Source organism: Phalacrocorax carbo, chromosome 28, assembly GCF_963921805.1.
Source record: "Phalacrocorax carbo chromosome 28, bPhaCar2.1, whole genome shotgun sequence".
In the NCBI taxonomy this organism is placed as follows: Eukaryota; Metazoa; Chordata; class Aves; order Suliformes; family Phalacrocoracidae; genus Phalacrocorax; species Phalacrocorax carbo.
In genome coordinates this window covers 2,443,243-2,464,625 of record NC_087540.1, presented here as the reverse complement: position 1 = coordinate 2,464,625, position 21,383 = coordinate 2,443,243, and the positions used below count along the sequence as shown (strand labels likewise).

The 21,383-nt window shown below is 57.3% G+C and overlaps 1 protein-coding gene across 1 annotated transcript in view; it reads right to left on the bottom strand.

Moving 5' to 3' along the window:
* Positions 1-21,383, bottom strand: part of INTS3 (integrator complex subunit 3) — a 44,093-nt gene that overhangs the window by 7,478 nt on the left and 15,232 nt on the right. The window contains exons 7-22 of the mRNA XM_064475358.1: positions 18,770-18,914; positions 17,677-17,806; positions 14,418-14,515; positions 13,461-13,652; positions 12,516-12,603; positions 11,572-11,651; positions 9,522-9,613; positions 8,813-8,919; positions 7,880-7,999; positions 6,289-6,418; positions 5,331-5,385; positions 4,269-4,372; positions 3,662-3,706; positions 3,100-3,219; positions 2,802-2,955; positions 865-933 (exon numbers count right to left, since the gene is read on the bottom strand). Coding sequence (XP_064331428.1) covers positions 865-933; positions 2,802-2,955; positions 3,100-3,219; positions 3,662-3,706; positions 4,269-4,372; positions 5,331-5,385; positions 6,289-6,418; positions 7,880-7,999; positions 8,813-8,919; positions 9,522-9,613; positions 11,572-11,651; positions 12,516-12,603; positions 13,461-13,652; positions 14,418-14,515; positions 17,677-17,806; positions 18,770-18,914 — 1,729 coding nt within the window. The remainder of the gene's footprint in view (positions 1-864; positions 934-2,801; positions 2,956-3,099; positions 3,220-3,661; positions 3,707-4,268; positions 4,373-5,330; positions 5,386-6,288; positions 6,419-7,879; positions 8,000-8,812; positions 8,920-9,521; positions 9,614-11,571; positions 11,652-12,515; positions 12,604-13,460; positions 13,653-14,417; positions 14,516-17,676; positions 17,807-18,769; positions 18,915-21,383) is intronic.

Here is a 21,383-nt window from a genome sequence, read left to right as displayed (position 1 = left end):
CTGCCAAGCAAAACTTGCTGGCGAGGCGTTCTGGCCCCTGCGCAGCTGGGAAAAGCACGACTGGCCAGGAATGGTGTATAAATAGGGTGAGTTAAAGGGTTATCAGCAGATCACGCTCCAGACAAGCCTAGACAGCAGAAACACGCAGTACAGCATTCTTGCCGGTGCCCACCTCCCCGCCCCCGGCTTTCACCATGACTATTTTTGGGTTGCTCATGGCAACTCAGAGTGACCAGGGGAAAAGGTTCCTTCCAGGAGGGTCTAACAAGGGCTTGGCCTTCCGCTTGTGAGCCTGCAGCCGATCTCCCACCAGGATGGGAAGAGCTGGGCGCGATCTCAGCCCCGCCGGCCCGCAGGCAGCAGGGGACGCGCTGCCTGCACCTTTCCTGCGCCCTCCCGCACACGTGCCCGCTGTGACGCCGCCCGTAGCTTTGCATCTCCCCAGCTGCATTAAGCACCTCCCTGCCAAAGGGCTTAGTATTGATAACTATTATTACTGATTGCCCGCAGCAGCACTGGCCGTGGCAGCGCTTTCCGCCAGTGCCTGCAACTCAGAAGGCATCAGAGCGAACGCAGGCAAATCTCTCTTGGCGTGCCTGCTGCAGGTCGGCGGCCAGGGAGATCCCTTGAAAGAAGCAGCTTGGATTCAGCCTTCTGACACCACAGCTCCTCAAGGGAAAGAGACAGCCAGAGGTTTTGGGGCTCCCTCTTCGCAAAGCCCAATGCCTCACTCAAGAACGGCGGCATGGGGGACTAAACAAGCAGAGCAGATGGGCCATTTCAGGTTTAAACCTCCTGGGAGTGGAGGAGACAAGCGGTGCCGCTTCAGGAACCTCCCACCCCAGCCACCGGTCCCGTCCTTACCTGGAATGAGTCTATGACAGCTACAATCATGTTCAGCAGCTCACCGCTTCGCAGGGTCTCGTCTGGGAACTGGAAAAGTACAAAAGCAAGGCAGGGCTCAGGGAAGGACACGAGGGAGAGGCCAGTCAAAAGCTCCTATCCCCACAGCCGAGGCAAAACTCCTCCTCGGTTCAGGCTGAGACACACGCACGTGTTCCCCCTTGCAAGGGGCAGCATCGCCCTGCCTGACCCGGCGGCTCCCCGAGGGCCGGGCCAGAACCAGCACCACTTCCTAAACGCAACGGGGGACGTGGCCGAGCGGGGAAAAGGAGCCAAGAAAGCGCAGGAGGGTTGACAGGCTGTTTTCTGTGCGCAGCCCGGAGCAGGCAGGTTCACTCGCTGCTCGAGCGGGCCAAAGGCTGCAAGGCAGCACACCGGCAGGCTGCTGGCGAGCGGGCGCCCAGCACATCTGTGCGATGCGGCTGGCGCCAACCATCTGGGCTGCGCGGAGCTGCACCAGATACGCTGCTGCCTCAATTGCAGGTGGCTGAAGTCAGCCAGGCCAGAGCGGTTAAAATTCCCCATTTTTCCCCTATCCTCGCTAGCTTTGCTTGCCATTCCAGGGCCTCATGCGTTACGTAGCACTGCAAGAAAATAAATAAAGCAAAAAAACCCAACGCATAGGGCAAAAGGCCAGGAAAATTGGCGGCAGCAAGCTACGGCTGCACCGTTCGGATCTGGCCGTCCAGACAGGCTGCTCTCGGGACATTCTGCCTCACTTGAGCTGGTCACTACGCCCACGGGGGCAGCAACAGTCTGACCCCGTTTTGGGGAGAGAAGCTGTTAAACCCAAAGGACCAGGGAGGGGATCCAGCTGCTGTTCTACGCCAGGTTCCCCCCCCAAAGCACGGGTCCTGCTGTGTGCTACGATGCCTACTCTTGCGTGGGTTTTTCTCCCCTCCCCAGGCTGTTGCTGTGCCCCCCTTTTCCCCACAGAAGCCCCCGGGAAGCGCTCGTGAGGAACGGGGCTGGACAGCCTCAACGCCCAGCAGATGTTCCTGCTGAACCAGCCAGAAAGGAGGGAGGAGCAGGGCCAGCTCATTCCTCCCAGGGAATGAGAAAGTACACGCAGAACTGTGACCCCTCCGCGTATCCAGAGTGCGCGATGTTGCCCTCCCTTCTCTCCCACCCCCAGCACTGCTCCCCGAAGCCAGGCGATCGCTGGATGCGTGTTGGAAGCAGCCTCCATCCTGCAACCATTTCAAATAAAGGGCTGCAGCCCGCACAGGGCTGCAAGAGAGCTCAGCAGCATCCCCGCAGCAGGAAGGTAACAGCAGCTCTGTCCAAGACCCAGCCAGGCCGCGTGAATTAGGACCGAGCTGTGACCTATCTGGTGCAGATGCCTGGCTCCCCGTTCCAAACGTGCTCTCTGCTAAGTCCAGCTGGCTCCACCTCAGCACCGAGTGCTGAAAGCAATAAAACCTTTCATTAAACCCAAGGGTTCGGGGCAGGCAGCATAACTCGTTCAGAGCACTGGTTCCCCCAGGCTTTGACACGTCTGCTGGGAGCCTTCACCTGCTGCCCTCCAGAAGAAAAGCAGCAGAGAGCAAAAAACCTCTTTAACCGGGGAGCGCAGACAACGCGGTGCTGGGAGCCAAGCGCATGCACGAGGTTAGTACTTGAGCATCCACAGAGCGCATCAGGCTTTAGCAGGGCTGCGAGCAGGTAGGATGACAGCTGAACATCGATCTCCACGGCAGCACGCGGACCCCCATTAAGCTGAACTGCGGGGTCGATGGAGGCTGTGTTGTGCTCAGCCTAGAACTTTTTCTAGGCTTGATGGCTTCTCTGCTGCAGCGTAAGAGGCCTGAAGCTCAGAAGCAAACCAGCCCAGCCCCGAGCCTGCCCGCAGCCTGTGCATCAGAACGGGGGTTCCTGGGGCTCACCAGGGTCCTTACCTCTGTGTAAATGGAGGGGGTGAGGTAGCAGAGCAGCCGTACATCATCTTCCTGGCAGGCCTTCATGTCCATCATCAGGCACGTGTGCAGGTCCCCCAGCTGCGTGGCCTGGGCGAAGGACTCGTACAGGTTCATCTTCCCCGCCGCAGCTTTGCTAGAAGGAGACGTGCCCCGGTGAGAGAGGCCCCGTGCCGCAGTGAGGGCTGGGGGCAGTGGTGGCACGACATCGAGCCGTCTCTTGGAGGCAGCGTGAGCCAGATCAAGCTCGGATGCTTCCCCGCAATCCCTGCGGGCCTACCTGGCTTTTAAATAGTACAGGAGGTGGTAACCGATCTTGGGTTGCTTCTGGTAGAGCTCTGACAGGAGATCCAGCAGCAGTGAGAAACCACTATTATCCTCCTGCATCTGGCAGAGGTTCCTTGGGGAGAGCAGGACGGGGAGACAGCTACGTTACACGCGATACCACGCACAAGCTCCTCCGGTAGCGACGAGGACCAGCAGCTTGCAGGGAAACCCAGCTCCCAGTACCAGGTGGTCCTGGCCACTCGCTCTCCGGACTGGACACAGGGGCCACCTCTCCCACCCCTGCTGCAGAGGTCAGCGGGACGTGCAGCAACAAAGGGCTCAGGGCCAAGCAAGCTTCAGTTACCCAGGGATCCCAGGCTTCCAAAAATGACCAAATGAGCCGTGATTTTCCTGTATTTTAAGTCTTTCTACTAAGCAAAACGCAACATAAGCGGAACGAAGCAATAAACTCTTCTGATTCTGTGATCAGCCCTGGGGCGTGGCAGAACTAGACCCACAGGAAGCAAACAAGAAAGCCCTAGCTAAATTATTAAAAAAATTCAGAACAGACATACCTAAATATTAGGTAGAGAGGCTTCCCCACCGACTCCTCCAGAGACCTGCGGGGCAAAGGCAATGATCAGAGCTCTGCGTGCACCCACCCTCTGTGTCTCCTCAGCAACGGCGGGGAAAAAGCCCTGGACTTTTCTCGCCGTGGTCCTCGGGCCATCGAGGGTTAGCCCAAGCTAACGAGGAGCCAGGAACAGCCCTGCTAACAGAACCCAGCAGCTCCGACTCGAAGCCCTGTTCCAACATAATTCCGGAGGAAGAGTGTACGGTGCTGGTTTGTGCAAGCACAGCAGGGACAGATGGAGTATGTGGGACCCTGCGTGCCCTGGTCGGACAGACAGAATTCACCAGAGCGTCACCTAACCTGAGCTCTGACACAAGGACCTGTGGCAGCAGGTTCTCCCTGCACTTGTGGGGAGGAAGAAGACGGCCTCTTTCAAGCCCTGGATATGACAATTATTGACCAGCTCCACACTGACCGCTTGTAAACCCTGGATTGCTTCACAGGGGAGGCTGCTGGCTTCAGCACAGCTCTGAAAATGGTGAATATTTTACTGGGAAAACCCCAAGTCCCAGTGTGAAAGGACGAGACACAAAAAAATAGATCCTTACTCCTCCGTGATTTCTTCTGGCAAAACCTCACCACGGAAGTGAGCCTTAAATAGCTCCTGCAGGCAGGATGCGAGCACTGATAACTGCTCCGAGTCGAAGTCCTCCTGGTAGAGAGAAAGGAAGGAATGAGCAGAGAAAGCACAAGCTCAAGCCCACCTGCCTGGCACAGGTACAGCTGGAAGGGACATGGCAGAGTCCCTGCTGTGGGGAACAGACCCCAGACGGCTCAGGAGCCATTTCGCTGCTATATTGCAGCACCAGGAGCTGGTCATCAGCAAGACGAGCCTCTAATTGATGTCCAGCTCTGAAACACTTCACTGTGTTTCACAATCACTGTGGTCCACTTATCCTCTAATGGCTAGTAATTCACTGAGCTCAGCTCTCCCTCTGCAAAGGGCTAACAGGGCCTGAAGGCACTTGGCAACGAGGATTTACACCCTGACAAGCCCTTTCCCAGTGTTCCCACAGAAGGCAGAAGCAGCTCTCATATGCTAAAAGGCCACTTGACTCTGAAGGGAGCTGATTAGAGGCAGGGGATGCAACCTCCCTTGAACGCTCAGCTCCTGGAAAACATCCGCAGCTCTTTTGCTGGGTAGGGCTTGCTGCAGCCTCGCCTGAGCGCAAAGCCCAGGGCCAAAAGCAAGGGAGCATCCCAGATGCACGGCACACGCAGAAGCCCCCAGAAGCTCTGCAGACGCTGTAGCAGCCACGCAGGGTTAAAATGTGAGCGCGCTTCACCCAGCGTCCCGTCTGGCAGCAACTACTTGGGGACATTTAGGCCTGGGGTGCGCGGAAACAGAGCACGGACGGAGGGCTCTTCCCCTGCTAGACCCTTCCAGCAAGCAGCAGCTTGGGGCTGTGTTTAACAACCACGGCTATCGCTGCACAGTGCCATTTTGAACTCATTGAGGATTCGAGTGCCCTCAGGCTTCCGTGTCCCTCCTTCAGTCGCAGGTCTTGGGGCAGAGCCACGCAGAGCGGGAGCTGCCCGGCCCACACCACGCCAGCTGCTCTGGTTTTACCGTCAGGCAGCAGCGGCGCTGCCCGGGTCCGTGCAGTTACCTCCAGGACTTGATCCACGATTTCCTGCATGACCTCACACTGAGCTTCCGTATCGCTGCAGCACAAAAACAAGAGGAAATCCAAGTTACATGGGAAGATACCGAGAGCGGCGACAAGGGGGGCTTTGTGCTGAGCTGGCTCTGCTCGGGAGCCCCCCAGGACCTGAGAGCGGGGGAGGCTCGGCTTTGTGCTGGTGCCAGGCTTAGAGGAAGGCACGGCTCAGAAAGGCACAACTGCAGAGAGCCAGCCCCAGAAGAGCGTGCTGCACTGCTGCAGCACCTGCTTACAGAGGTGCCCGAGCTTGTCTGCAGCAAGACAAACAAATTAAATGACTAAAAGCATAAGATTAAATGCACTTAAAGCCATAAAGGCATAAATTACATTAAAGCAGTCCACTATGCCAAGGTCTGCAAAGCAAGAGCTGGTTTTTAACCTTCTTTAGATGGAGTTAATTCCAAGGTCACTGAAAATCAAGAGTGGAGGTGGGGAAGTCCAGAGAACATGCAGACACAGGTACATCTCTGTCTGCGGTGAACGTGTCCCATGCAGAGATATCCCGAAACCCCCGGGCAGCGATAGCCCCGAAGGCCTGGGCAGCCTCCCCTTGTCAATCCAACAACGGAGAAGGATGAAACTCGGAGCCTTTTGCCTTCCTGTCAGTGATTCAGAGAAATGCTGTAGCCGCCAGCAAATTGCTGTTGTGTCCTGGTCTGAGCCTGCTCCAAGGACAAATTACAAGGCTCTTAACCCAGCACCTTTCAAAACCACCTGGACGTTTCCTGCAGGAACTGTGCAGGAGAGGACCTCTCCGGGTTAGAGGGAGGCAAGCCACAGGATTGCATTAGCTCTGAGAGAAGGGCTCTGGAGCAAGCAGCGTTGTGCAACAGGACTGAAAGGACTTGTGTGTTGTTGCCCTGAAGAGACCAAGGCAAAATTTAACCAACCAAACGATACCAACCTTCCTTTCTGCAGCTGCAGGACTTTATCCTTCAGTGACTCATCCAGCTGGTCGAGGAATGGCGTGATATCAACAGGCTCCTCCACAATGGTTTCTTTGATGGGATGAAACCTGAACTCCCTCTTCTTCCCTGCAACAAAGAAAATAACAGTGGAACAGTCTATTTTCCCCAAGCAGCTACATCCAAGAAGTACCAGAGGCAATCTCTGTCCTAGCAGCGGGAGTTGTGCAGGGCCAGTTGCCACCCCAGAAGCAGCAGCGTGCCCCCAGTGTGTGGTCCAGCCTCAGATCTTGCCTTCACCCTTTAGAGGCACGTCCAGGTCACAGCAGGACCGTGGGAGGGGATCCAAACGCGGAGGGGGTCCAGAATTGTGGTTCCCATTCAGTCCAGTTTCCAAACCTGATGCTTTGCCTGTCCTTCAACATGCTCAACAAACGTAGCTAGCTCGCAAGCCTCTCTCCACCCGAGGCGCAAACGCTTCTGTTCAAGACTCTGGGACTGAGACACCTCAACGGCTTTTCCACACCCTCATCCTCCAGGCTCATTCCAGGCCACAAAAATGAACTGCAGCAGAGTCCAGAAGCGCCAGGGCCAAGGCAGAAGCGCTCGCAAAGAAGCTGCCACTAAGGGATGGGACAGGGTGCCCGACCCCCTTTGTACAACTCCTCTCTGCGCATGGCTTTCAAGCCTGAGCCTTGTGGGTCCCTTCCAACTCAGGACGTTCTCTGATTCTGTGTCCCTTTCAGGGGCCCCAAGCAGCCGGCAGCGCTCCACGGGACTACTGAAGACAGTGCTAGAGCACGGTGTCACATCCTCTCGCCCATCCTGGGCCTGTGGCCCCTCCCCACCGCAGGGGTAGCTCTCCAGCATGGCAGGAAGCCCACAGCAGTCCCACCACCAAGGCCAGGAACAGCTGGAGATGCCTCTAGACCCAGAGAGCGAGCGGAGGGGATTCTGGCCTTGTCAGCCCCACGGCTTTGAGAAGGAGCGAGCGTAATGAAAACCGTGTGGCTGAGCAATTAGAGGCCTGAGCCTCATTAGCAGCTGCCTGAGAACAGAGACACCCTGTTCCCAAATAAACCAGCCGGCACAGCATCTGCCACAGGGATTCCCAACCGTCCAGCGCAACGGGGCTTGAGACTAGTCAGACATCTAGAGAGGACACGTGGGTGGAGAAAGTGCTACGTTCGAAGGGTCTAAACTCTAGGGAATAACTGGGCAAGGAGATGGAGCCCAACAGCCTTTCCCTTTGAGCGCAGATCTGTACCAGATCTACTGAGCCTGGCTGTCGGGGACTGGGAAGCAGCAGAGCATCGGCCTCAACACCCTCTCTTGCAGAAGGAAACTTGGATCTCAAGAAAGGTGGGCGGGGAGTCTGCCTCGAGTGCAATTCCCGCTGCTTGTGGGCAAAAGGGCTTTGAGGGAACCGTGCTTACAGCTGGTTGTCTGGGGATCCTCCATGACGAAGGGAAGGTGCCCGCGAGCCCGCGGGGAAACACCGTCCGGCGCGGAGGCGAACGGCAGCTAGTCACGCTGCGGCGATGCAGAAGTACTTGGGAGCATTGGTGCCCAGCTGACTGCACTCCTCACCTTTGCTGTTCAAGTCTTCTTCGTCGTCACTGAACGCGGCCTCAGCGTTGTCATAGCAACTGTCGTCCTTTTCTGACATATGATTGTCCATCTCCATGGAAACGGGTTCTTCAATCTTGACTGCAAGAACGCAAAGGGGTCAGAGCAGAAAGCAAGGCTACGGTGGCTCCTTGCGCAGCGGAGCAGCAGGGCAGGCTCTGCCTACAAGTCACCTCTACCAATAAACAGGCTTCCCCAAGGAGATAACAGTGGTTTGAAAAGGGACGAAAGAGTCTGGGCAAGCAACGGACACTGGAAAACTCAAGCTGGGGAAGGGCGCTCCCAGTGACTCCATTTAACCACCCCTACCCGGTGCCGAGTGCGGAGGACCGGGTCATTCCCCACCTACGCTGCCCAGCATCCTTCGTGCTCTATCCCTCCCCCAGGCCGGCAGCGGGGCCCGAGTCCCTGAGCAGAGCCCCAGCTTTGCCAGCTCTGTGAGGCCAAAAGGCTTCGTTGGGGCAGCGGGATTTGTTGGGTTGGGTGCGTCCCTTCAGCCAGAGCAGCTGATGCAACAGGAAAAACAGACAGGCACAGTCCTTCAGCAGATCTGGCAAAGCAGCCGCGCCGTCCTGTTAAATACCGGCTAGAAATGCTTGCTCTTTCCTTAACCTCATTTTGTTAATCAATTAGCCTACGGAGAAGAAAGGCTAAGTAGCCCCTATGGAGCAGAGAGAGACGTGGGCAGCGGCGCATCTGTAGCGTAAGGCAGGGCTGAGATGAAGGGAGACCACCACCATCATTAAATACGAGCACCCAGAGCCCTCCTCCCCCCGGGCTCCTGCCCCGACCCTCCGAACCGCCGCTATTGCTGCGGGAGGGCCGGGGAAAGCCCCGTCTCCGGGAAGGCAGCACCGGCCGCAGCCTCCCTCCGCCACCCGCCCCGCTCCCTACCTTCGATGGGGGGCGAGGGCGAACTGCAGAACTCTGGGAATTTCTCCCTCAACATGGCGCGGAGCTCTTTGTCCAGCTTGGGGTTGTCAAAGAGAGGGGCCAGATGTCTGTGTTGGGGGGTAGGAAGGGAAAGGGATGAGAGAGAGCCGGGATGCGGTGCCCTGCTGCGTAGCTTCACCGCGGTGGACACGCAAGGGGATCTCCTCTCTTACGTCAGGGCTTTGGTTTGCGTTACGGACCACAAGCTACGAGGTCCCACCTTCCTTCCTGCAGCTCAGCTGGGGCTCCCTCGCTTTGCTACCAACGGGACCGGTGTCACCAGAAAGCACGTGGGAAGGGGAGAAGAGGTCTTACCTCCCGGGAGGGGAACTTGGCTGCTGCAGGAGCTGTCTGCAGGCTGAAGCACCGTGAGCAAGGCTGCTCCATTCAGCTCGGGGATCAGAAAGGGCTGGGGACATTTCTATTCACCTAAAGCAGAGTGGCTATAGCTTTCCTAATCCACCCATGCCCTCGCTTCAAGGAACAGCTCTTAGGACAAGCCTTGACACCATAAAGACACAACTATGGCTTCTTCCGTGGCTCATACACAACACAAACGCCCCCTGCAGCTCTTAGGGAGCCTGGAGGTCGTTTCGGCTAGGCCGGCGAGACCCAGGAAAACTGGTGCACAGCAGTTGTATAAATGTAGTAAAATTCAGGGCTGTCTTACGCAAGGACTCGCTTCTCCACAATGTGGGTGAGAGAGTTGAACACGCCTTGTCGGACGTGAGCCTCCAGCGGGGGGTAGAAGTTAGGAATGATCTGAAAACAGGAGAACGACCGCGTTAGCGCCATCAACCCTTCTGCCGACCGCTGGGCCTGTGTCAGCAGCGAGGACTAGCTAAGGCCATCAGCTGGCTTCTTGGGTCGCCCTCGTCTCAAGCACCACATCCCAGCTGCTCTCGGCCAAGAGAGGCAGTGGGAGAGCTCTCCAAGCACAGCATCTCGGGGACAGTGGATAGAAGGGGCACCAGCCCATGCCTCTGGCTTTGCTACCCCAAGGGCCAGCCAGTGCATCTCCCAGGGATGAGAAAAAACGCACAGATGCTGCCTTGCGAGCTGTGAGAAGCTCTGGGGCTTGCCAGGGCCACACTCCAAGCAGCAGCGACCGCTGCAGGAGCGGGGGGAGTATGAGAGGGGGTACCCTAAACACCACTCAGCTCTGTCCACACACAGTCCTTTGCTTCTGGAGGGAGTAAGAGGACTCCTCCCTGAAAGCTGGGTCATCCCAAGAACCTTCCACCTAGTTCCTCTGCCAGAGGCCAGCAGCTGCTTTTGGACTCGGGCAGCCTGGGGCTGGGAGCACACAGAGAGTGATGCAACTCGCACCTCTTCCAACGCTCATGCCACGGGAAGACCCTGCTTCCGAGAAACACCAGCCCCCCCGGGACGAAATCACCGGACCTGGCAAGTCTTGGCACTGCTTCCCCCAGGACCGAGGGGCAGGACCAGCCCTGCTCCCTGCCCAAAGAGGGCTGTCCCTTGAGAGGGACACGATGGGTCTCACTTGTCCCCTGATGCAGCGAGATTCGGTTTGCCCTCAGCGGATGACACCGGGCCAAAGCATTTCATTAGGTGCTAAAGGGAACAATTCAGAAGCCTTTATCCTACTAATGCTCATCATTCTGGAAGGATTTATTTGCAGGGTTGGGAAGTTTATACGTGTTCCTGTGGTGGCATTCCCATTAATGTATGTCACGGGGGCCCAATGCTCCGACCTCCAGGAACGGCCCTGGATTTACTAAGAGACCACGAGGACTCCCCAAAGCCTCTGGTGGCTGGTTTCAAGAGGTGAATCATTTGGCTGAGTGTCCGCAGCACTGTGCCTGACTCTGCTCTTGGCAGATCAGCAGGGAGAAAAATCCCTCCTTAATTTAGCATAGGTAAAGGGAGGTTAAAAGGGCTGCCAGCAGATACTGAGCTACTCTGCAGGCTATTTCGCAATCAAGAGGCTCAGGGCAGAGCAGATGAGGAATGCGGAAAAAAAAGAAGGGGGAACAGCTTTTTTTTGTTTATTTTTTGGGGGTTGGTTTTTTTTGGCTCTGAAGAATGGGCAGTGAGATGACACTGTTTCGCTGCTCTGGTATCACTGGCTCTAGGGATGCATGAAATTCCCTTCCTGCAGGATGGAGAGGCAATAGGCCTTTGCCCCAGAACTCTCTGGGGAGCGAAGACATCTGTCTTGCCTGAGCCTGCGTTACTGTGGTCAGCACAGAGCAAGGGGCGGCCTGCCGGGAGCAGGCTGCGCAGCTCACCACTTCACCGCTCCCAGCTTCTGTCTTGGCAGAGAAGGAAAAGCACTGACCTAACACCGACGTGCTGCCGCACCGGCGACGGGCGGCGAGGAGGGCTCAGAGGAGAGCCCGGCTGCAGGGCCCGGCTGCAGTCCCTACGGGAGCACCGCCTGGCCGGCGCACTTCCACTCCTCTGCACCACGGGCAAGCGTTTGAGGCTAGGACAAGCCCCCGAGGCTGACACAGTGAGCAGCTCTCTTTGGAGCATGACCTCAGCACAGCTGGCTGATGTAAGCGGAGGGAACTGCGGCTCTTTCCCTCCACACTGTCCTCTGTTGACACTCCTGAGGGGTGTCTCTGTCCCACTGGTGGCAGAGGGACTGCGCGGACCCCAGCAGTTGCTTTCACAGCCCTCGTCACTCCACCCTCACCACGCAACTCATTTGGCAAGGCAGCTAATTCCCTGAAAAGCGAGGGGGAGCTCACCCGGCACATGAAATCCAGCAGCGTGGCGGTGATGGCAGGGTGAGGCTTCATGGAGTGATGCATCACCAGAATGGCAGGCTCTGGAAGGAGAGATCAGGGAGCCCTGTGCTGACAGCCCCAGAGGTACCCATACCACACCCCTGTGCCCCCCTGGTCCTGCAGCCCCAGCCTTCTGCCCCTGGGGCACAAAGGGAACCCCCCTCTTTTGGCTTGTACTCACCCTTATAGAATCATACAATCATTAAGGTTGGAAAAGACCTCTAGAATCATCAAAGTCCAACCGCCAACCCAGCACTCCCAGACCTCCTAAACCATGCCCTGAAGTGCCACGTCTACGTGTTTTTTGAACCCCCCCCAGGGATGGTGGCTCCCCCACCTTTCTGGGCAGCCTGTGCCAGGGCCTGACCACTCTTTCAGGAAATAGATTTTTTCCTAATAACTAATTTAAACCTCCCCTGATGCATCTTGAGGCCATTTCCTCTCCTATCTCTAGTGACTTGGGAGAAGAGACCAACACCCACAGAAGAAACCAACACCCACCCTTGTCCTCATCCAGCTCCTAAATAACACTTAGGCTTCAAACAATGGCCAGAACCAACTTCCCTGCAGGCAGGGGCTCCCAGCAACGCCCCTGGCTGCATCAGTCCTTGCTCATGTGTGCCCTGAGCCCTGGGACAGCCCTGCAGTCAGGCAGCCGCTGACCTCAGGGAAGACTCTTGCTGCTACCACGGACAGGAAAGCCACAATTAAAAGTGGCTCCGTCAAAGCAGCTCTTCTGCAAGCCAGCAAATCCCAGGAGTTCAGGGCAGGGGAGGGAACTGATGCCCTTTGGAGATAATCTGTTGGGCTTTCCCCACCAGATCCCCCTACCTCTACCAGCTCTGGAAAGCATTAACCCCTTCTTCGACCCTTGCCCGTTCAGAGAAAGACTCCCCGTGGAATACCTATATTCATGATGCTGTCCTTCTCGGGGTTGAAGAAGAGCCAGTCATAGAATAAGGCCAGTTTGGCATTTGATGCAGCAACATTGGACTAGAGAAGAAAAAAAAAAATACAAATTATCTGATGAATACAGTGCTGAGCCCCCATCCCCTCTGCAGGCCCGACGTGCCAGGCCCTGTGCTGCGCGGTGGGGGCTGGCGACGCTCTTCCCACCAGCAGGACAGGGCAGAGCTGGCGAACCTCCCCCCCCGCCCCGGGTACCTGCTGCTGCTGCTGCGCAGGAGTGAGCTTTCAGAGAAGGTGGGAAATCCTTGAGCAAACCTGCCTGCTCTGAAAGCAGCTCCAGCCAGGGCAGCCTGCAGAGCGGCAGAGGCCAAGGCAGCCCCGAGGCTGGGAGATACAAGCCACGTGCTCTGCAAAGCGCAGCTACAACCCTGAATCATGTACAACCGGGCACCGCACGTCCCTTGGCAGCAACAGCCGTTTCCTCGGCAGCTTCTGCCCTGTTTGACAAGTGCCGCAGGCCACAGCCCTGCACGGGACAAGGGACGACAGGCCAAGCGGAGGGTGGAAGCCAAGGAGGCTGTAACGAGGCATCTCGCACCCTGCTGGGACAGGGGAGGCCCCACACGTTGTAGACAGGCCATAAACATAAAGTAGAAACAAAGGGCACGACAAGCTGAAAGTGAGAAGGTGAGGTTTATGCTGGGAAAGCAGACCCCAAAGGATCCAACGAGCAGCAGAGCCAGGACTAAAATCCAGAGCACAGAACACAGGCTGATGGCCTGACCGCTGCTCTGCAACCCTCTCCTTCAGCCCAGCTGGCAAACACCTAATCCCAACCTCGCCGGCAGCTTCCAGCATCCGCAGGTTACCGCGTCCCCGCCAAGGGAAGAGATCCCCAGCAATGACGTGACTCGCTTTCAGGTCTGGCCCTCGCAACTCACCGTGCAGGTGGTGAGCAGCCACCCGATGATGGCCCAGCGCGGGAGGATGTCGGAGCTGAGCACCTCGTTGGAGGGATGGACCACGCCACAGATGTAGCGTATGAGGTCGCAGCGCAGGGACTGGCTGTCCGGGGTGGACAGGTATTGCCGCTGAAACCAGTCCTGGTACCGCTTCTGCTGGCCGAACCGGACCTGAAGGGAAAGGGAAAGACGCAGGTTTTGCTCGAGGCTCGGGGGAAGGCTGCTACAGCCACGGTCTGCCATCCTCTAAGCTGCCTCTTGCGGCAAACTCTGCTTCGCTCCCCATCAGCCCTGTGCTGGCAGCATCTTCAGAGAGACCGAGGAAGCAAAAAGGCACATTGTGCAGCGCTCTTGCGCAGGGCCTGCCTCCAGCTGAGCGGACGGGACCACACGCCCCGCGTGTGCGGCACAGCACAGCCCCTGCGAGCAGCCTCAGCCAGCCAGCGAGCGGCTGGGCCGGAGGCAGAGCGAGGGGGAAGCGAGCTCTGCCTGGTGTGCGAACACAGATAACAGCTAACCCCGGTGCTGTCACTGCACAGCTCCTGGCCTCTCTTGAATACGGCTGCTGTTGTCGGAGCTCCGATAACCCACCGCATCGCGGCCATTCAGAGAAAGTGCTTGCCTTGGAAAGCAGCCAGCCAGGAGCAATGTTCCCCTGCAAAGCTGTTTTGTGCCTTTTAATGAATACCAGGGATGTCTCGGGCCCATCTACATCAGCTCCCGCTGAGCAGCCTCTCCTCCTGTCGCCGTTAGACGCCAGAAGCAACAAATACTCGCATCAGTAAAGCTCTGCCCTTTGCCCAGAGGTGCTCTGCCCTCCCTCCCCGTGCCCAGGGCCAGCGTGGGAACGGGACCGGAGCGCTGCGGACCGGGCAGGGACGAGTGCCCTCCTCCCCCACGCTGGCACGGGACACCCGGCGAGCACGAGGGAATTACCCGTGAGGTCATGAAGAGCAGCTTGGTTTCCATGTCGGGAGTGAGGCGACATGCCAGGAATTTGCGAGAAGTCCTCGACTGGAGGAGCTGCAGGACACCTGGGGAGAGACGGAGAGGTCGGTCCGTGCTCGCACAGCCCCACGGACGGCACGGCACGGCCCGGCACAGACGGGATCTGGGCAGAGATCTACCAACATCTGCAGCAGCTGATTTTGGAGCATTAAGCTCCGTTTCCCCAAGGCTACAGGCAGTGGAAAGAGAGCAAGATTTTGGCTGGAAAAGGTCTCCTAAAACATCTACCTAGAGCAGGCTTTTGTCAGAGATCACTAATGAGGAGGCCTGGAGAAAGGGAGGGAGGATGCGCAGCAGGGCAGGACAAGATCTGGAGGACAAATGAGACTGCCCAGACGCTGAAAGTCCCAAGCCGTAACCAACAGAGCACATTCCCCACCTCCCACCCCTCGGCCTGGGCACCAAAACGCAGGACCGGCACAGAGAGCGCCCATCCTGGGCTGCGCCAGCACCTCAGTCCAATTCCTCCCCTGGAGTAAAGGCACCCAGATGAGACAATGAAGATCAGACATAAAACTTGTGTGTGCACACGTGTGCAGAGAACGGAGGATGGGAAGGAGAAGGGGAGGTTGCAAAAGCCTGCTCTCTTTCCCAGACAGCTGCAAGAGGAGGAATTTATAACCTGAGCAGAGAGGCTTTGCTGCTGCTTGACAAGACCCGAAGGATTTACAGGGCAGGCAGCTCTGACGCAGACAGGCAGGCGCCAGGGACGCCGCGCACACGAGGTGCAATCTCTCGCCGACTGGAAGTCGTCCTTCTGCTGCGCAGCCAGAGGGTCACACCTGGGGGACGGCTGGAGGAGGGAAGCTTCAAAGCAGCAAGAACAGATGCCAGCTCCTGCGGAGCTCAGAGAAAGGGTGGAGCGAGGTGCGCATCAGGGGAAGAGAGGCACAAAAGCACCTTGCTTGTTAAGAGCTCCCAGCTGCTCAGGGGGAGGGATGGGTGCTGCGCCCGGAGCCACCCCCTGCTGCGGTTCTGCCTCACGCTCGGTGCTGCTGAGCTCCCGTCCTGGTTGCAGGAGCGCGGAGCTCAGCAAGACTGACTCGGATCGGAGGTTACAGAGCGGTACAAACCCGAGAGCACACGGACCAGCAGCTGCTAGAGATAATAGCCACCTTGCAGAGCAATTACTACAGGCTCTCAAGAGCAGGCAAGAGGGCAAAGAAGTTCTTTTATGAGCAACTGCAGGGGGAATTATTTTGGGGAGGGGATCTTCCAGGCTCCACAGGAGCAAGCTGGAATGAGGGCACCACTGGACAGACCAGCTTCTGCTCAGAGTCCCCCCAGCCGGCCCCCAGAGCCAACTGCGGGGTCCTCTGGGACAGGGAGGAGTGCTCCTGGTGCGCTGCCAGACACAGCCCACCTCCCCCGGCCGCCCCGAGGGCTGCCCAGCTGCCTGCGCCGGGGTGTCCTGGGAACCCTGCCCACTCCAGCGCTTTGCAGCTGAAACGGCAAGGAGAAACACGCTGGCGTGTGCGTGCGCTTACCCAGGCATCCTCTCGCCTCTGCGAACCAGCGGGCAACGCCACTGGCCACCGGTTGTGGTGTCAAACAGAAGAAAAAGGGAACCAGAGGAGAAAGGGCAAAACCCACGGGCAGTTTGCTGGTTGCCAGAGGAGAGGGAGTCAGGAGCACTGATGTAGGTATCGTTTTGCTGGGTCATTTGGCCAAAACCAGCAGCAAACCAGGAATTGACCCCGACCAGCTGCCCCTACAGGCGTAGGAAGCAAGTGGAGCTAGAGGGATGTTTGTTAGGTGCCTCATGACGCTCCGAGCATGGATGTGGAAGCTCAGCGCTCAGCTGGGAAGATCCAGGCAGAGTTAAGAAATGCTCCTAGTGAACGTATAGCCCTGGAAATGTGGCACGTGAGCCTTCCTCAGGTCTAGGGCTAAGACTCGTCTGCCTCCGCAAGCCCCACGGGCTAACCCTGGTAATCCAGAGAGGGGAACTGGGTCACTGCAGCCCTTCGGCCGGCAAGCCTCAGCAGAGACCAGCAACGACAGGAGACAGCTTCTGGAGATGGAGAAGAAGCCAGAGATGGCAGAGCTTAAGGAGCATTTAATCAAACGATGCACTGCGAATTTCCCCGAGCATAATCTGAGATCTATAAAGTGAGGAGAGCAGGCGCTGGGGGTGGGGGGAGAACACTTTAAAGCCCCATTTCTAAAGACTCACTAGGATTGTTGCAGACAGATAATGATGTGACAGCCCCTAGAGAAGTGAATAATTTATACCAATAAAAATGATAGATATAACACTCTCCATCAAGTCTATTTTGACCCAGGCTGTGCAGACAGCTCCACAGCTGAGTGTTCCGCACGCCGAGCGTGCAAGGCTACTGGGAGAAATAAAATCCCATTTAGAAAGTGTCAGTTGCTGCATCTTCTGGACTTGTTGCTTTAGAGCTACGGAGCTTCATCAGGCTCTTTTCTGGACAGTCTGAAGGACTCAGGCTCCAAATTTATCTCAGCTTATTAAAAAAAAAGCAACAACTACAGTTATGGAAGTGTTAAGTCCAGAACAAGCAATACAACGTAATGACCCTGGTCATGGCCCAGCCGCATTCTCAAGATCTGTCGTTACAGCTGCCTGAAGTATCTGTTTTTCAGGACGGTTTGAAGCCCAGACGCCAACAAGGCCTCTGCAGCATTTAAAAAACACGTCAAAAGCTGCCAAGCACCCCAGCTGAGCATGGGAGAGTGGCACAGGCCCTGCCCCTGCTCCTAAGCTCCCTGCAGCCAGCAGAAAGCTGCTTTTGGAGGCATCTTCTTCTAGTTAGTGACGAGAGGGGCTCTGGAAGCAGCCACGTGGGCCTTGACGCTGACGGAGGTGGGATCACACGGTGTAATTATAGCTCTCTCGGCATGCTCTCCTCTAAGAAAGCATCTGGAAGGAACCCACACACCCAACGTGTTTTGCTTTAGTAGGGCTGCACTAGAGCCTGTCTGCTCTAGCACGGTCCTGACCTGGGCCAGACGGGATGCACAGAGTGAAAAACAGCTGCTGCGCAGGATTTTTGCTCCAACTCACCCTGGCACGGGCCGGCGGTCATGACAGCCTTGCCGCAAGGGCGTGCGAAGGCAGGAGGGGGCCGCCTGCGGCTAGCGGGGCTCCGGCAGAGGCTCTCCCTGCGTGTGGGCAGGGCAGGACGGAGCTGGCCGCCCCTTCGGCCCCAGCCCTGCCTACCTGTGAACTGCGCGCTGAGGACCTGCGGGTTGTGGATGATGTCCTTCCAGAGCTGCTCAAACTCGGGTATCCTTGCAACGTTTTGCAGCAGCCGCACAAGGTCGCGGCCGATCATGAAGCAGTCCATGAACTGGGGAGAGGAGAGGAAAAATCTCATTTACTGTTTACCTGCTCCTGAGCAGGGGGAAGGGAGAAGGCACTGGGGGGGCAGGAGGAGGGGAAGGGAGGAACAGTCAGTCCTTCAACCTTACCGCCGGCTCCAGATGATTCACTCTTTGCACAATATCTACACTCCTGCCCCTGGCAGCCTGCCCCTCTTTTGAAGCTAGCAGGTTCTGAGAGGCAGGGTGACAGGCGGGAAGGTCAGCAGCTATTTTAAAATGTTCCCTCTCTTGTAAAGCAAACAATCGGCCCATAAATCTGACATTTTCTCTCCAGGACTACAGCCAGTCTCCGAAGCTAAGACCTGACACTTGCTCCTTCCCGCCCAGCAAGGAGAAAGGGGAGAGCGGGCAGCGCTCAGGCCAGCGGGCGGGGAGCTGCAGGGCCATCGCGTCCCGCAGGGCTAGGACGCCAAATGCAAGGATTTCTGCCTAAACCCAGCTTTGGTGGCTTCTCCTGCGTGATATGGACCAAAGAGCGGCCTGGAGCTGGCTACTGTGTTCTCTCTAAACCTGCGAAGACACTGGCTGCCTCCCCAAGGGAGGAACTGATGTTCTGGCAGCTATAGTCAGCCACAAGCGCTGAGGTGTCACAGCAGCAGAAAGAGAATGGTTTCAACCCTTGTGGCCTGAATAAAAGAGACTGAAATGAGCAGCCCCATCCAAACAGCTACTCTCCCCCTCTTTGCAGCCTAGAGCCTGACGGGATAGCTGGTGTAAATGGGTTCAAAAGCCATTCAGAGCCTGCACTGAGGATGAACCACACACCACTGCCTGCACGGTGCGAGCTGGGGGTGACTCTGAGGAACCGGCGTGTCTCACACTTCCAGCTGCACGAGGAACATGAGCAACGCTACTACACGCAGACACGGATGCCCTAGAGAGGCAGGTCTCTTTTCCCAGCCATCCCCTGAGTCCCCTGATTTACTCACCCGTTCCCGGAGGAGGGAGATGCAGAAATCCACCTCCTTTTGACGGAGAACCTGGAGCTGAGATGTGCCGTGATGGTCCACGATGAGCCGCAGGTACGTGTACACCGCCATGGCTATCAAGAGGCTGCTTTTCAGCACCCACTCTCTGGAAAGGAAGAAAAAAAGAAACACCTTCAGCCACTTCCATGAGGGAACCACAGCCAGAAGCGATACAGATGCGGAGACTCCGGACAGAGGAAACAGCAAGGACAGGGACTCCAGCCTGTTGTGCCAGCCCAGAGAATTATCACCCACAGATCATTCCCTGCTCCGTGCCGGGTACTTGCTACACTTTGGTCCACCTCTTCCTCCCCCAGGACAGTCCCATCAGAGTCCACCGTCTGGGTGCTCGCACCCCAGGCTCTCCGGCAGGGTGGCAGACGCACTCAGGTGAAGCACTGAGTGGATTTTCAGGGCCACAGAGACGTTCACTCTCACAACAATCTAAGGTACTTGGCAACTGCAAGCAATAAAACGCTCAGGAGCAAGTGGAGGGAGCAGCTGTCTTGTGAAGAGACTTAGAATCACAGAATCATTAAGGTTGGAAAAGACCTCTGGGATCACCAAGTCCAACCACCAACCCAACACCCCCAGGTCTCCTAAACCATGGCCCCAAGGGCCACGGCTGCACGGTGTTTGAACCCCCCCAGGGACGGTGACTCCCCCACCTCTCGGGGCAGCCTGTGCCAGGGCCTGACCCCTCTGGCAGGGAAGACATTTTCCCTCACACCCAACCTAAACCTCCCCTGACGCAGCTTGAGGCCGTTCCCTCTCGTCCTGTCACTGGTGACTTGGGAGCAGAGACCAGCCCCCCCCTCACTCCAGCCCCTCTCAGGCAGCTGCAGAGAGCGAGAAGGGCTCCCCTCAGCCCCCTCTTCTCCAGGCTAAACCCCCCCAGCCCCCTCAGCCACCCCCCAGCACACGTGTGCTCCAGACCCTGCCCCAGCTTCATCAAGACGTGACCTCGATGCTAACACCAACCGCCACAAGAGCCTCTTTACTCATCTCCACAGCGAGAACAGCACCGGGCAAGAGACAATGCATGAGGATGAGCTACAAAGGACTGTCCCTTACGATCAGGCCCCCAAAATCTCCCACGCACACCCACGCAAGAGGTGTCTTCATGCCCCCCTGCCAGTGCCAAGTGAATTAATCCAGCAAAATCAGTGGCATCCTGAGCAGCAGGTCACACAGGGCAGCTGTTGGGGAGATACGGCAGCTCTCGAGCCCTGCGCTGGGCTGGGCAGCAGCTCCTGCAGCACTGGGGGCAGAGAAGAGCCGCCCCTGCCCCGGCTTGACCAGGCAACGGTGCATGGGACAGAAGGAAAAGAGCAGTGGTGCCTACTGGGGAGCTGGAAGCACCGCATGGCAAGAGCCAGGGAAAAAGAGATGTGCTTAAGACCAAATACTAGCGAGATCTGTGAGAGGGCAGACGTAGTTGCATAGAGAGGGTCTGTGGCAGGAGAGACATCGCAGCCCCATCGTGGGCACGTCAGGAATCTGTCCTACCTCGGGGAAGGACGGGGCAAGCAGTGCCAGGGCCAGCACAGGGGCTCTATGCCCAGCACCGGCTTTCTGGAAGCAGATTTCTTTCTCACAGCTAACCGGCTTCGCGTGCTGAGCGCAGGCAGGCACTTCAGCCCTGCTCCCTCGGAGCGGCAAAGCGTCTCCATCAGCTGCTCCGCCGCTGTCTCCTGCCTGTGCTGCCCTGCCTGCTCCGTGCGGCAGCGCCCTGTCTGCTGGGTGTGCCGCGTTCTCAACCTCCCTTATCTAAGCGCAACAATAAATATTCTCAGTCCATAAAAAGGACCTCGTCAGCTTGGTTATTTGCGCTGGATGCCAAGAAGGGGCCAGGCCGGCGCGGTGCCTCCAGCGTGATTGATCACCCCCAGCATCCCCCGGCTCGGCGAGCTGTAAATCAGACGCCCGGTGGATGTGCCACCGCAGCTGTAACGCCACGGCCACCTGAAGAGACACCAGCCCGGCGGCAAATGAGTCAGCTGCCTAAATCACCAAGGTGGAACCTGGGAAGATGTGACAAGCGTTTGTTTTCCCAGGCTCTTCTCCCTGCATCTAGCTGGATGCTAGGAGCAGGTTAATTAATCGGCTGGGCGGGCTGGCCTGGCGGCACACGGCGCCGAGCGGAGGTTATGTTAGGGAGGATGTGGGAGTAATTAAGGCCGGGATCCCGGGGGGCTGGCAGGTCAGCATCTCCCCCTTTTCCCAGTGAGGGACACGCAGGAAAAAAAAATGCTGTCAAAGGAGGGGGGGGGGGGCAAAAAAACACCCACAGCCACAGGATTCATCGATCCGACAGGCGGGGAAAATGAAAACACTCGGAGGAAGCATCGCACTCGCGCCGCCGTTAGCAGCAAGAAGCCAAATTAACGCCCGGCTTTCGAGAGGTAGCGGAGTCGCCTCCTCTCCGAGGCGGGCAGTGCTTGAGAAGCAGCTTTGCTGTAACTGTTTTTAATTAAACCAAGCACTCAACACTCTGAACGTGGCATCAGATCTTCACATGCGTGGCTTTAATTAAAGCTCTGGCTTTCCCCTAATCAAAGCACATAAATCCCAG